At 36.5% G+C, this 15144-nt stretch overlaps 3 protein-coding genes across 9 annotated transcripts; 2 read left to right on the top strand and 1 right to left on the bottom strand.

Moving 5' to 3' along the window:
• Positions 1-343: 343 nt before the first annotated feature.
• Positions 344-2478, top strand: LOC110808520 (RING-H2 finger protein ATL46-like). Its single transcript, XM_022034033.2, has 2 exons — positions 344-581; positions 972-2478. The coding sequence occupies exon 2, from the start codon at positions 973-975 to the stop codon at positions 2125-2127; it is 1155 nt and encodes a 384-aa protein (XP_021889725.1). The 5' UTR covers positions 344-581; position 972; the 3' UTR covers positions 2128-2478.
• A 1853-nt stretch (positions 2479-4331) lies between these two features.
• Positions 4332-5678, top strand: LOC110808501 (uncharacterized). The gene has a single exon (XM_022034011.2). The coding sequence runs from the start codon at positions 4542-4544 to the stop codon at positions 5037-5039; it is 498 nt and encodes a 165-aa protein (XP_021889703.1). The 5' UTR covers positions 4332-4541; the 3' UTR covers positions 5040-5678.
• Positions 5679-6042: 364 nt separating this feature from the next.
• On the bottom strand, positions 6043-9918 carry LOC110808494 (uncharacterized). Of its 7 annotated transcripts, none has more exons than XM_088218260.1 (8): positions 9584-9918; positions 9387-9470; positions 9173-9313; positions 8336-8506; positions 8006-8218; positions 7840-7928; positions 7039-7712; positions 6043-6452 (listed from the first exon to the last, which is right to left on the bottom strand). In XM_088218260.1, the coding sequence occupies exons 1-8, from the start codon at positions 9672-9674 to the stop codon at positions 6431-6433; spliced, it is 1485 nt and encodes a 494-aa protein (XP_088074386.1). In that variant the 5' UTR covers positions 9675-9918; the 3' UTR covers positions 6043-6430. The 7 variants fall into 7 exon arrangements, with proteins under 7 accessions (XP_088074386.1, XP_088074378.1, XP_088074380.1 ...); XM_088218252.1 differs by having other exon boundaries at positions 9137-9313; positions 9584-9915; XM_088218254.1 differs by having other exon boundaries at positions 9137-9310; positions 9584-9913.
• Positions 9919-15144: the final 5226 nt, after the last annotated feature.

The raw sequence follows: 15144 nt of genomic DNA, 5'->3' as shown, positions 1-15144 counted from the left end.
TAGAAGGTCATGAATATTGAATTTGTAGAGTCAAAATTATTTCTCAATTAGAAGCCCATGAAATTTTGCTTTAAATTTTATATTTTTTTTAAAATTATAAATAAAATTCAAATAATATAATTTAAATAAATTCACTTTTCCTTCATCCCATTTTAAATTTTTTGATTTTTTTTAATAGATTTCTGTTCTTGTCTTCGCTGGACTCTCTAAACCCCGCAACTGGAGATATGCACTTTTTGAGTGGGCCCCACTTGACTTTTTCGCTTGTAGTTGACCATTTTTTCTCCACGCGCTTCCTCCGCACGTGGCCCAAGTCCACTTTCTTTTCTGCACTTGGGGCAACCAACTCTCCTGGCTCCTCCTCCTGCCACCATTCTGGCCTTAATTTTTTGAGTTCCACCATATACTCCGGAACTCCAAGGTCACAGAAAATGAAGTTTCATCAGGGAGAGAAACTCTACTTTCATTGAAGTGAGAAAAGTACCCAATTGCGCCCTCTCCTCCTTTCCGTCTCTTTAAGCTTCAAACACCGTTTTATGTGTTTAGGGTTTTCTTTTGCTGCAAAAACATCCACCGTCTAGGTAAGTATCTGGTCTAACCTTATCTCAGTAAGTCTGTATCTGGTCTATTATTTTCAAATGCCAGCTTTACGGCTTATTTCTGTTTAATTACTGATTTCAAATCACTGATAGAGAGAAGGATATTGCTACTAGTCTAGCACTTGCTCCTTTCTTCCAGTGCAGCTATATTATTTTTCAAATCTTTAAAAACCAAATTATGGGTTTGATCCTTTCAAATTTTTCTACTAGTCTAGCACTTGCTCCTTTCAAATTATGGGTTTGATCGATAATGTGATGATCAATCTTGGGCTTCAAAATGAAGTGACTGTAAATTTGGGTTTGGACATTGTATCATATCCGGGCTGAGAGGAGCATGGTTTTTGACTGTTCTTACCGTTATATGATTTATAGGATGTTAGAGCACAAACAGGATGGGTTGTTTTTGGAGCATAGCCATTTGAAGATGTCCCGGATTCAGTACCAAATGAAGCAAGAAAGTGGTTATTTGACATACCCACCTCCTCTCCTTCCTTCATATTTATCTCCTCCATCTACTGGTACTTTCCAGAAAGAACCACCCTCCTCGCCCTCATCTCCATCATCATCTGGCAGTAGAATTAGCCCAGCTCTTCTTTTTATTATAGTAATTCTTGCTGTCTTATTTTTCATCTCGGGGCTTCTCCACTTGCTTGTTAGATTTCTCGTAAAGCATCCATCTTCTTCATCCTCTCCTCAATCAAATAGACACCCTGAAATTTCCACCTCCGATGCTCTTCAGAGACAGCTTCAACAGCTTTTCCATCTCCATGATTCTGGTTTGGATCAAGCTTTTATAGACGCCCTTCCTGTTTTTCAGTACAAAGAGATAGTTGGTCTAAAAGAGCCTTTTGATTGTGCTGTATGTCTCTGTGAATTCTCCGAAAAGGATAAGCTGAGATTGCTTCCGGTGTGTAGCCATGCTTTTCATATCAGTTGTATAGATACCTGGCTCCTCTCCAACTCTACATGCCCTCTTTGTAGAGGCACCCTTTTCGCTCCTGGCTTTTCAATGGAAAACCCAATTTTTGACTTTGATGATATAAGGGAAGATGACGAGTTTCCTGGTCATGGAGAAAACGTCTACCCATGTAGTCAGAAAAATGTAAATGCTGAAGAAATTGTTATTGAGAAGGGGGTTTTACCAGTGAGATTGGGAAAATTTAGAAGGCTGAACGGTGAGCCTGGGGAAGCAGGAGGAGAGACCAGCAGCAGCTATTTGGATGCAAGAAGATGTTATTCAATGGGTTCGTATCAGTATGTTCTTGGTGAATCAGTCCTCCAAGTTCCGCTCTGCCATGATCGTCCTACCGATGATTCGCAGCTTGCAAATAATGGGAATTCTTTAGTTGACAATGATATGGGAGGGAAAAACATTGGTAGCTTAACCAGGGGTGAGAGTTTTTCTGTCTCCAAGATCTGGCTCTGGTCTAAGAAGGGAAAGTTTTCAAGTTCTTTAGGGCCCCAAATTGGTATGTCTTCCTCTCTTAATGCAGATTTGCCATGGATAGAGGGAACACGAGAGAAATGACAGGTAATTTCTCCGGCTTCTTGTGCGGTGGTTAATCAGTTTGTCGAAGCTTGGTCTTGTCTTTGCTTAGGTTTCTTCTCCTGGTAAATTCTTGGCATGCTAATTTGGAAATCATAATGATTGGCTGTGGCATATTTGGAATCTTTTATGTTTTATATTGAAACAAAAAAAATACCCTAATGTCAAATGAAGTTTCTTACTAAAGGGAATTGACAACTTAGAGTTGTATTTTGGTGATCTCAAGTGTTTAAATAGTTCAGGCTATGTTTTTATTACTGTTAGCATTGTTGCAGGATGAGGTAGACTCATAGTCTTCTTCTATTATGGTTATGGAAGGATGTAATTACATGATTCTTACATTTTTTTTAATATGCCATGTTGATGAAAATTGCTTTCTGGAATACCAAAAATGGAAATGTTTTCTCTCTGTACGGTTCTACGTTGAAATCATTAAGCATAAACAGAAATACCTAGAGATGTCATTGATCTTGGTCATATTTAAGACATCATTGCTTGTTTTCTGGAATCAACTAATTTCTGTTGACAATGTTGGAATCAATTTAGTAAGTCGTGAGATTCTGCTGCATTAAAGGTTTCAAAATCCAGTTTCGGGTTTTCCAAATGCATTTGGTTGTTTGCCATATATGAATGAACACATCATCCGCAAGTGCATTTTGTTCTAACCTATTCCTGTTTATCTTTCTGGATCCTTCAAAACCAGGACTTAAGATCCTTCAAAAACAGTTTTGGGTTTTTATATTCTAAGTTCATATATATATATATTGTTGTTGAAAACGAAGATAAATAAGGAAAATGATATTAAAAATACGTGATAAATCTAAAAAGAGATGAATAAGTTGCTTTCAAACTCTTGTGATGAGACCTTTAACTCAAACTATTGGCTGTAGTAGCAGAGGTGGGGACGTGTTTTGCTCCTCCCATGTGGTCTTGTTGAAATCAAACCACTTGAAAGAATCCCACTTAGAAGGTGATTGGAAGTGATGAAAATTTTGTAAATTGAATGTTATACATACATCCATATATATGTATATTAGTTTTAAGTGGATACGAATAAAGTATGAGTAAATTTTATAAAAAGAAAAAAAAAAGTTAGCAGATTGAAACGAAGTGCTGGAGAAGTGTTCATAAAGTGTAATGTAAGCACATTGGATGCGGTAGAAAACATTCAAGTGAAAAAGAAAGAGGGTTGTCATATTGTAATGGTATCGTGGTGGGTCTATATTTTCATGTTTTGTCAATATTATCACCTCGTCTTTTAGAAATCACACATTAATCAGTTTATAATAATGCATAATGTGTTTTAAAAATTTGTTTAAAGTTACATATAGAGTTGCAGGAAGACCTGCAAATGATTGAAGAAGGAATCCACGTCGCACCTCTGCTCCTCAGAAGACATTTTTAAATATTATTGAATATAATTATATTATAAATAGAAATAAAAGTTTACTAGTTATATTACAGTAAATTTGTAGTTATAAAATTAAGGGTAGTGATTAAAATTTATTAAATTATGAATCAAATATGTAAATTAATTTTAGAGAATATAAATGTAGAAATTTGAATGGTAATAATAAGTATTTAATTTCTAAATCAATTTCATGTTAATTTAAATATAATAATTTTTTTTTTTTTGCATTTTTATAAAGATGATAAAATATGTCAAATGCAAGTTGGGATATTATAATTAACGATCTTAAATGAATATTTGAAAGCAAAATCTCAGAAATAATCTTCTTACATCAATTAATTGAATTTCAACTTGTAACATTTACACTTTGAAAGAGAAAGAAAACCATGTACTCGTTTGTTTGTGAGGTAATTTTGACAAGCATAACAACTTACTTATATACGATTTAACTTTGAGAAACATTTCAGATAATCAACAACTTTAATATATGAAATAAATCTATATATATATATATATATTAATACTAGATGGATAATATTCATCAAATTAGTCAACAAGAATCGCACTAGATTATTTCCTGGGACGCGCCATTTCATCTTTGACCGTTATACAGTGTTTGGCAAAATGCACAAAAGATGAGGTTACCGGCTATGACAGGTGTATAAATCGGTATTTAAAATCTACAAACTCTCAAATACGCGTGGCGACCGGCATTTCCCGGTTTTGGCAACTTCCCATTCCAATACCCACCGAGTTTTCCGTCACAACTCGTCCCTCAAAAAAACCTCCTCTCAAAGAAATAAAGAAAAAGGAAACACAAAACAAAAACAAAAATAATAATAAAGGAAGAGAGGTCTCTGTAGATTCAGGGGAGAGATAGGATCTCCCGCAAAACTGAGTTAGGATTTGCAGAGAAGGAAACAAAGAGACATCCGATTTCCTCTTTCTCTGCAAAACCCCAAGCTCAGAAATCTTTTCTCTCGTAATGCCCTCAACATCGCAACCGGTCTTCGTAACATACGACGCCCACGATGACATCCACGATGCCGTGTTTGCGAAGAAGGGCTGCTGCTTCTCCGCCGCTGGATCTGTCTGGTGGGAGCGCATTAAAACCGTCGATTGTGGAAACCGGGAGCCGCACGAGCGGTGGTGGATACGGGGTTGGAGAAAGCTGCGGGAATTCTCGGAGCTGGTGGTAGGGCCAAAGTGGAAGACGTTCATCCGTCGGCTCAGCCGGAACCCTAATTGCTTTTGCGGCGGCAGAGGAGGAGGCGGTGATTGGTTTACCTTTGGTGGAGGCAGAGGGCAAGGGAAATTCCGCTACGATCCGTGTAGTTACGCTCTGAACTTCGATGAGGGGAGACACAATCATCATTACGACGAGGGCCTGGCGCTGCGGGATTTCTCTTCCAGGTATGCTTCGCTACCGTCCTCTGCCAAATGCTCCATGGATCTCGGCAAGGACGCGCCACTCTTCACGTGATTAAAACGGCAGCGTTTGGCTTTAGCTTGGAGAAGAAGAAGAAGAAGGTGGAGATGACGGGTTCGATGATCGATAGAATGGAGGCGTTTCTTTTTCTTTTTATTTTTATTTTTATTTTTTCAATTGTTATATTCTTTTAATTAAATTAAGAAATTATGTAGAGAAGAAATACAGATTAAGCGACAAAAGAAGAAGGAAGGAAAGGGAGAAAAAATGTTAATTGTAAGGAGTTTTGAGGAGGGCTTAGAATCTAATATTATTAATACGTAAATGGTTAATTAAATTTCACATCTCTAATAACAAAAAAGAGACCTTTTAAGCGATTTAAAAGAAAAGATAAAATTATTTATGAATTCTATTTTGTTTTTAATAATTATTATTTTTTGTTTCTTTATATATTTTTTATTATTATAATTTAATTCTTCAATTTAAAAAATCAATTAAATTATCAAATTAATTCTTTAGGTTTTATAATTTGGTTCTCCCCATCTTTTTATATATTTCAAATGTTCATTTTTACTAAAGAAAAAAGATACTTTAAAAAGTAATTTTGACTAATTATTTAAATTAATAATAATAATAACAATAATTTTAAGTTAACGTTATTTTCTTAATTTTTTTTCTTTATAAAATAATTTTTATTTTATTTCATATTTTGTAAAATGTGAAAATTTTGATAGAAAATGACAAAAATTCTATTTAATTCTTATAAGAGTTTTTAAAAATTATATATAAAAAAAAAAAACTTAACAAGAATAATTTGATTTATTTTATTTCAAACATACAAATGATAATAACAAAGAAGAGACATCAAGTAACCATTTTTCAAAAAAAAATTAAAATAATTTTTAATAATTTTCTATGCTACCCAATCAAGATAAGAATCACTTTGTTTATTTTTCTAAACAATTTTGTTATATAAAAAAAAATAATGCTTATGGAATAATTTAACAGCCAAATTGTAATTGAAAAAATTTATTAATTAATACTATCACACAACTCATCATGTCAGCAGACCTACCATATCTGTTCTAATTAACATTAATATAATTTTCAAAATCAACATGGTAGATTTTTAGTCATAAAACATGATATTCTCTAAATTGGAGGTGACAACATACTTCCCCTTTTGACTGAAACATGTTTCCCTTCAAAGTTTGCTTACAAGTTTCCATTTAAATCTTACATTTTCTCCTTCAACCTGTTCATTTGGTCAAACTAATTCCCCATTCCACACTATAGCTTCCAATTTTTGGTAAATCTGTGTCGTCTACTTCTTTTCCTCGACCTCATTTGTCTGTTTTCTACCATGAATGCCCACCCATCATTCATCACCATGCTTCTGCAACAACTGGGTTTAACCATGGAGGAAAGGTTCATCATCAGCTTTTTCAAGTTATTGAAGCTCTTGATCTGTGGGGATAAAGAAAAGTGGCACCAAGTAATGGTGGAGAAGGGCATTAGACGTTTTGTTTAGGGTATAACAACATATAAATATACATTCAAGTGTATTGCATAATCATCCATTGACTAGATCATCATAGCCACTAGAGAAATCATTATTAAATTTTCAGAAAATACACTAAACTTGAATGAACTAGAAATTGAAAGACCTCTTCAATCTATCCAAAAAAAAGGAAATCAAGAAAAAAAAACATCCCAAAAAAAAAATTAATTAAAAGAGAGGGGAAAGTATGAGCCAATTCAGAGTGGTCCCAAATATTCCCTATATTGGCAACTGTGCCATGAATCAGATATTTCAGGATCATGTTTCTCAATTCATTAATCAAAATAACAGTAATCATCTATACATTGGCAAGTGGATTTCCAGAAGTAAGGATCATACTTCATTTTTTATTGTTGATTTAGTGAGTAGGTAACTAAACAGGCTATGATACAAGGAAAATATGAGATTCTAACATTCCTAACAGGAATTGAAAGGAAAATCAGAAGGGATTATACTGGATCCATGATAATAAGCAGGGATTATGATTAGTACCTATGGGCATAACCCATATAGTTTAATCGAGGACGAGTGTCGTGGCGGTTATAGATATGATCTCCATAGTCAACAGCTTTTATCACTACAGCTTCCCGTCGTCCATCCTGCTCTTGAACTGCACCAAAAACAATCTCATTTGTCTCGCAGCTTTTCTCGTAGTAAGTTTGCGGGTTAGATGAATAATGCCTATGATGATGATGCTGCATCTGCAACTGGTGATGCCTTTGCAGCTGTTGCTGCCGATGATGATCACCATCCCATCCGTTATAGTAGGGGTTGCTTTGCTTTGCGTGGTGTTTCTTCTCTAGGTCCTTGGTCACAAATGGGTAGGTTTTCTGGGGTGTAGGAGTTCTTGTTTCTAATGGAGGTGGCTCATCCTCATTTGGAATTATGAAGCTCTCTTGCATCGGCCACCCATTTGAATACATTCTTGCTTGTTGCTCGAATGTCTGATAGTGTAGAGGTTTCCTTCTAAAGCCCGAAAATATGCTCCCAAATAGTTCAGCCATAGAGGATCCAGTGTTGAGTACAAGCCTCCCAAGTGAACCAAAGAAACTCTCTTCTGGTTTTTCAAGTTCATCGTCATTTTGAATTAGTGGTGGCCTAATGGATTTAGAAGGCCTCTGATATGATGCCATTCGCATACGTTTCTTTGTCGGTGCTCTCAAATCCTACAAAAGAAAAATAAGAACTTGAAACTAGTCCAAAGCCATATCAAGCAAGGAAGCAACTAGGCAAATAGGTATGTCAATCTAATCTGTCAGTGTTTGCTCTACAATTGGAATATGAATAGCTTACATCTTGAGAAGAAAACAACGCTTGTACTCTACGCTGCAGCAAAGCCAGCATGTAACCAAAAAATCCAGCCGCAACAAGCACTGCTATCCCTGCATTGATGATTAACACATTATACAGATTTCCAATACCATGTGGGGGATCAAAAGAGGTAGGACTTGAACCATACCCAGATGGAAATTGCCATCAAACTCATAAGAACAATCCTCATCATTGAGTTGGATTTCTCTAATTGCCTGGTTCCCTCTATCTACAATCAAAATCGAGCAGCTACTTCTGATATATATCACATCAAAATCATCGGAAAATTTTGCATCCTCACTTGGACCATCAACATGACCTACTCCTTTACCCCATTTCCCTCCAGCAATAGTTGTGACTCCTAAACAAATATAAAATTTAAACAACATTATCCAAATTCACCTTCCTGATTCTTAAAGAAACAAAGTTTCAGGAGTTAACATAACAATCCCTCAACATACTCGATTATTGTTATTACCTGCATCACTGACCTTCCTGATAGCCATGTTCATTGTGTCTGCGATGTATACATTTCCTCTATCATCCACGGTCAGTCCTTTCGGGTGGTACATTCTTGCTTCTCTTATTTTACCATCTACATGTCCTGAGTAACCTTCAGGTGATCCAGCAAACAGTTTTGGCCTGCTATCTGAGAAGACATAACAATGAAAGATATCAAGATATGAAATGAACTAATTGAATAGACATTGATTATCTAAAAACAAAGAAAAAAACGAGTTTTATGGTACATTCTGTACCATATCGTAACTTCTCTCCTCATCTAAACGAAAGAAGAAAAAAAAAAAGAATCAAGTTAAAAAGAATGCAGATGAACTAGCATATCAGAATAGCAAGTGTGAAATAGGCCTTTTTAACTCTTAACTAAGAAATGCACTAACCTTCTCGAAGAAGCTCAGACTCAAAGTACACAGAAACAAATGTTCTTAGGAAAGAAAAGGAGACAAAAACATAATGCAAAGGCTTAATATAGAAGAAGCTACATGATGAGTAAATTGCAAGTCTAAGTGGTCTAAGGGGAAAAAAGTGAAAGTGCAAATCTTCAAAAAGATGAATTGTTTAGGCGGCAACAGAACTAAAAGTTCTCTTGTATTCTAAAAAGCTGAGTCTTCCTCTAAACAAAAGCACATAAAATTCATAATAAATCAACATGGAATTTGGAATCTACCAATATCATTAAAGGAAAAGAAATCAATAAAACGGGGAACCCAAGTAATAAAAATTTCAAAAGTGAAGAAAGAATATTGAAAAGCAAACATACATTTAGATAATGGCATTGAAATCTTATAAACATTACTGTTCTTAGAATCCAGGACAAGAAGCCCTCCAGTAGGGGAAACTTCAACTGAGTATGGTTCAATTCCCAGCTTACTTCCATCAAACACAGTCTCCACAGTATACCCACTCTCGAATTTCATCATTGAAGGGCTAGAAACTGCTGGGAAATCATGGAGAATATGAAAAAACAGAGTAAAGCAGAGAAAATGTGGAGCTAATTTACAGATCTTTACCAGATTTTATAGTGGTAGATTGTAGAGACCAAAACCATTTCCATACAACAGAGACCACATTGGAGACAAGCCCACTTAGAATTTCTGAAATAAATTAAATTTGAAAGAAAACATGAAAGGGTCAATAAGAAGAGAGAGATTTGAAACAGAGAATTGCTAAAGAAAGGGAAAATAGAGGTGGAGATGACAGTACTCACTAACAGGAGGAGTAGGTGCGGCTGAAACTGAAGAGAACCCAGAAGAGAGGAATAGGAAAATGAGAAGAAAAAGTAGCCAATTCTTCACCATTGTTGGGTTTTATTAGACTCGGTTGAACATGAAAGAGAACAATGTTATGCTCAAAATGTAGAGATTTAAGCTCTGCATTCTTTTATATACCCTCTGAAAGGGAGACCCCACCTCAAAAACAATTTTATGACACTTTTAATTTTCACATGTTAATCAGCAAAATCCTTTTTAGAAAGAGACAAACAAGTGTTGGTGATTATGGAAGTCTGAATAGTTAAAGAAGGGAACTCTGTTCAAGAAAAGAAAAAATAGAAAAGGGGGTAGAGGAGGGAAAGCCACCTGGGTGGCAGTCACAATATAAGAAGGAATCATACGGTCCGGTCTTGTCTTAAGTTTGTTTTAAAATAAAGTCATCACTCTGTTTGAATGAGATTTAGTTTAAACTTGAGAAATGCTAAATGTAAAATATTTGTATATAAACACAATCAATGTTTTTATTTATATTATTACCTCAGTTTGTATTGAAGTTTTAATTATGTTAATCTGATTAAACTGAGAGCATCAACAGTTGAAATAATGTTGGAGGATAATTGAGCATTTTTCTTCACAAACTTCAAGAGAAGATGAATTTACTCATTTATTTGTCCTGGGCTCTTTCTTGATTATTTATGTACTTAAATACCATGGGCTGGAGTGCTAGTTTTCATATGGTAAACGATAATGCTTTGAGACTTTACTTTATAAATCTTTTTGTTAGTTAATTTACCAAAATTGGTGAATGAGCGAATAATCACGTTCTAATACTTTTCTTTTTACACCAACTACATTTTAATTTTAGACTACGGAAAGCAAATATAAATATCTCTTAAGATTTTTTTTTTTTTTCCCAAGAACCAGAATTTCATCGATGCATGTTAAGAAAACATGAATGAAACATCCATACTTTTTTGTTTTGCACCATGTATTGTCAAACCATCTACTATTATATTTATTAGATGAGATGCGAAACAAAATTTCGACTCCCTATTTTATATATATTTGATATTGACTAACAAATATCTTAAATTGTATATCGTATAAATAACAAATTAGAAAAAAAAAAAAAAAACCTCAACATTAATCTTGTTCATTCTCCTTAACATTACAATCATAATCCGTTGTGTAGCAGCCCCAGAAATTTAAAATGGAAATTATATTATAAATATCAAATGCGGAAGCGAAGTCAAAATTTGAATAACATCTCTTACACTAAAACCAAAAACGTGCTCACAAAATATAAAAAATTAAACTACCTAAAGGAGAAACTTGAAAGTAAAAAACTACGAATGTGACTAGGGAGCCTTTAGGCGTCCCCTTCGTCGTCCTCCTGCGGAACCGGCTCGGGAACGATATCCTCTTGATATGAAATGATTAAATAAGGAATGAGCTACATTATCCCAGTAAAGACATCACGATATCTCACCGTCACGGAGGTAAAGGTGGATAGAAAACACAAAAAGACCAATGAAGCATAATTTACAACAAATCCTTTTATTAATAATAAAACCTTTACCATTCACTTATCTCGGTGAAATTCATAAAACAATATACGAAAGCAATAACATCATCATCATCATGAAAACATATATATGAACTGTATAACATAATACCTATCAAACTTTTCGTAATTCAATCGTTACACAACATATTTTCCTGATTCACCAGCCCACTAGTATCCATGGGGATCCATAGGGGTCCCGCTACCCGTTAATCCTTAACACTTGAAATCCATTCCAGGGCCGTCCCCATACCCCGTCCGGTATGGGCGCCAAACCATAGACCTCATTACCCCGTCCGGTATGAGGGTGAAAAGGGTCGTCCCCATACCCCGTCCGGTATGGGCGCCAAAACATAGACCTCATTACCCCGTCCGGTATGAGGGTGAAACGGGCCGTCCCCATACCCTGTCCGGTATGGGCGCCAAAACACATAAGATCTCCATATCCCGTCCGGTATGGGAGACCACAATCCCGGTAGGGTTCCCTACGGACCCAGTCCGTCCACCATCTCCCAGGATATCTAGTCAGGCTGACCACATTATACCATTACCCATTTACATAATTTTTCATTCTCTTTTTCCTCAGTCAGCATCATTAATCCACATACAAGCAAGCAAACAGTAATTTATGCTAAACAGACAACATACAGCATCAATATCCCAGTCATTTAATCCATAATCAATAAAACAGTAAAATATGCACACGAAACTATAAAATGAAAACATCGAACCTCATGCTGCATTTAAAACTGTAAAACAGGCCAAATAACAGTTAACCGACAAATACACTAGACTTGGGCTCCATTAGCGACCTTAAGCAATTTCACACATTTGTTGATTCATGAAATACCGTTTTATCATTTATTGAACTTTAAAACCGTGATAGAAAATAAGGTGAGGGGTCCTTACACGTTTCGGGGTCCGAACACGGCTTCACAGTGCGCCTACAGGCTGTCCCTAATTTTTCCTGAATTTTTCTCGGGGAACTGAAACGCACTACTAGTACCTGCACGTGTTCCAAAAAAATCCCAAATTAGGCCCAGGGCCCCTTTCGGCCAATATCGCAACTCCGGCACGGCGGCTCCGCCGTGCTCCAGCGACGGCACCGCCGCTGGCGGCGGCGATTCGCCTCGGGTTGGCTGTTTTCTGCCGTTTCCGGCCGAATTCGGCCACACTCGCATCGGTCCCTGCGAGAAAACAACCCTAGGGCCCTCGGGGGGCCAAAAATTACGGAAAAACGGAGCTTACCGGCGGCGGCGCTCTCGGGTGCGGCGGCTCTCCAGCGAGGTTCGTGTTTTGGTGATTCGGCTCCGGTCAACCTGTAGAGAAAAGAATAGTGATCACGGTAATATAAAAATTGCATCAAACGGAGGCCGGGAAGGGCCTCATCGGAGGCAAATATCGAGAAGGGGCGCGGCGGCGCCGCTAGGCTTCGGCCGTGTATTCCGGCCGTTTGGCCGGGATTTTGGCTCCGATTTGGCCACAGGAGGAATCAGTGTGTAAAAACGAGTCGGGGGGTACGAAATTTACCTCGATCGGCGGTCGAAAATTTCCCCGGTGCGGCGGCGGGTGGCGGCGGCCGGCTTCTGGTTCGTCTTCTCCGGCGAGCGGCAGGCGGCTAGGGTTTGTGGTCTGGTGTGGGGGTTCTATTTATAACCCTTTGTCTTTTAATCTCAGCCGTCCATTTTGTTTTAATCTGGACCGTCCGTTTTTGATTGAATTTGGGTCGTCCGTGCGATTACATCTGGGCCGTCCGATCGCACGTTTGATCTGGGCCGTCCGATCGCGCCTACGCGGATCGCCAACGTGGCCCGTTCCGGAACGACGTGGTCTTGCCACGTGGCAGGTCCCGGTTGGCCGGGACTGCTGACCGGGCCTGCTGACATGGCTGCCGACGTGGCTTTTTTTTTTTTTCGGCCCCTTTCCGGGCGCTACACGTTGTGCAAATCTACAAGTTTAAAAATTAGATTACTTAATGAAAATCTGATAGAGAAGTTTTCTTAAATATCGTCCATTTTGTTTGAAAAATATAATTTATTGTTTTATTATAAATTCGAGTCAATTGTCAATATTTAATTTGATCAATTAAACTTTCAGTGTCATCAAAATGTATTCTTCACTTGAACTAACTAATATATAAAGAAAAAATACAATTATCGTGTCACGATATACCATATAAAAATAGTGTACCATTCAACCCCAAAAAATAATTACATATTATTTTATATAGATTCAAGAGTTCTTATATTGTTAATTTATAAAATATAGAGTTATTTTTAAAATTTAATAATAAAGTATAAACATTTTATTCTTAACCAACAAAGAGCCACTTTATATGTGTTTTTTTATTTGTTAGATTTTGGTTTAAAAATACCATAAGAATCTTAAGAAAATAGAAAAGAAGAATTAGATGGATCTAAAATCTTGAAGGCAAGTCTCCAAAACTAATTTAGAATTGAATATCATTTACTTAAAAATTTTAACTAATTAAAAAAAAAATTATTATTTGTAACAGTAAGTTCTCAGCTAATTTTTTTTTTTTTCAGCCAGTTTCGAACTACCAAACATATATTTACATATCATAAAATTTTCATAACAATTATATAATTTGAATGATTGGTGAATGATGTCACATCCAAATTTAATTTCAGTTGAATAATAAAAATTTAATCTGAACTGATCTTAAACTTAAAATGATTTGTTTACACAACTTACCATATAAATTAAGTAGTAAAATCTTAAAGTTGCTCTTATGATAATTAATCAACCATTAGTCTGAGCTTAATTCAACCCAAGGAGAAGTAAGCTAACGTGATCTTTGACAAATTAAAAAATTGAGATATGACATAAACATGGAGAAAAATGAAAAAAGAAAAAGGAAAAAATAAAATCAGTAAAAGATGAGTTGATAAAATCCCCCAGCTCTTCTGACATGTTACCCCAAGATAACTATCAGAGTAGACCCTTTACCAAAGCTCAAACCGAAACAGAGGAGAAGCATGAACCTTCTTTCTTAAACTTCCAAAACGACATCGTTTTTGGTGTTGGTGTTGTTATCTTCTCTGTCCTACAAAAACAACGAAGAGACAGAAGAGAGACAGGGAACTTGGTAGACGATGACAGAGAGATGGTAGAGTGCTAGAGTCGAGGGAAAGATGAAAAGAGGCTCGCTTTTGGTGTTGACTGGAGGAGAATGAGAAAAGCAAACTAGAGAGAAAATGAACGAGCTGGTTATCAGAAATTGAAGCTAAAAATAGAAAGGGAGACACACGCAAGGCAAAGAGAAGCAGAGACGAAAAGATGGAAGAAGCAACGGGTATCGGGATCGAGGACGCGTGAAGTAGAGTCTCTGCGTTGACTAAAAGAAGGGGGAAAACGTGGGGGAGATTGAAACGGAGAGGCTGAGCTTTTTGATGAGTTTTCTTTCAAGGAGAGTTGTATTTCCAGGAAAGGAGGAGAGCTTCAGGGATTCTTGGGGCTGGCCGAGAGTGAGAACAGAGGGAGCTTTTTGGTGTTCCTTCTGAGTGAAAAAAGAAGAGTAAGAAACAAGGAGAAAGACGAAGGTGGGAAATAACAGAGGTAGGCGCGACAAGGTAGGTGTTATATGTTCCTAGTTTTAATAGAAGCGCGATTCTACTTCAATTTTCCTTTGTTCGACTCTGTTTTCCGGATAGACTGGTTTTAATCTACTTACGTAAGTGCTTACAGTGCATGGTTACATAATTCAGATGAATGTTTGGGTATTGGGTTTCGTGATTATAGGCTTGGAATAAACTCTTCCAGAATGCTTACTGTCTCACTTACATATGATAATATAACGTGCTTGTCACTATTCACGAAATGGAGGAATGCTTGTAACTTGGTATTTCATGTTTAGTGTTTACACTCATGAATAATAATAAGTAGAAATATATGTAAATAGTTATGGTAGTATGAGGAGAAGTACAATAATTTTAGCTCCTCAGCCATAAACATCTATGACAAAATAATGCC

The sequence above is a fragment of the Carica papaya genome, chromosome 1, assembly GCF_054855325.1.
Source record: "Carica papaya isolate Zhongbai chromosome 1, ASM5485532v1, whole genome shotgun sequence".
Classification (NCBI taxonomy): domain Eukaryota; kingdom Viridiplantae; phylum Streptophyta; class Magnoliopsida; order Brassicales; family Caricaceae; genus Carica; species Carica papaya.
Note: the sequence above shows the minus strand (reverse complement) of the source record. Positions and strands in the feature narration are given on the sequence as shown.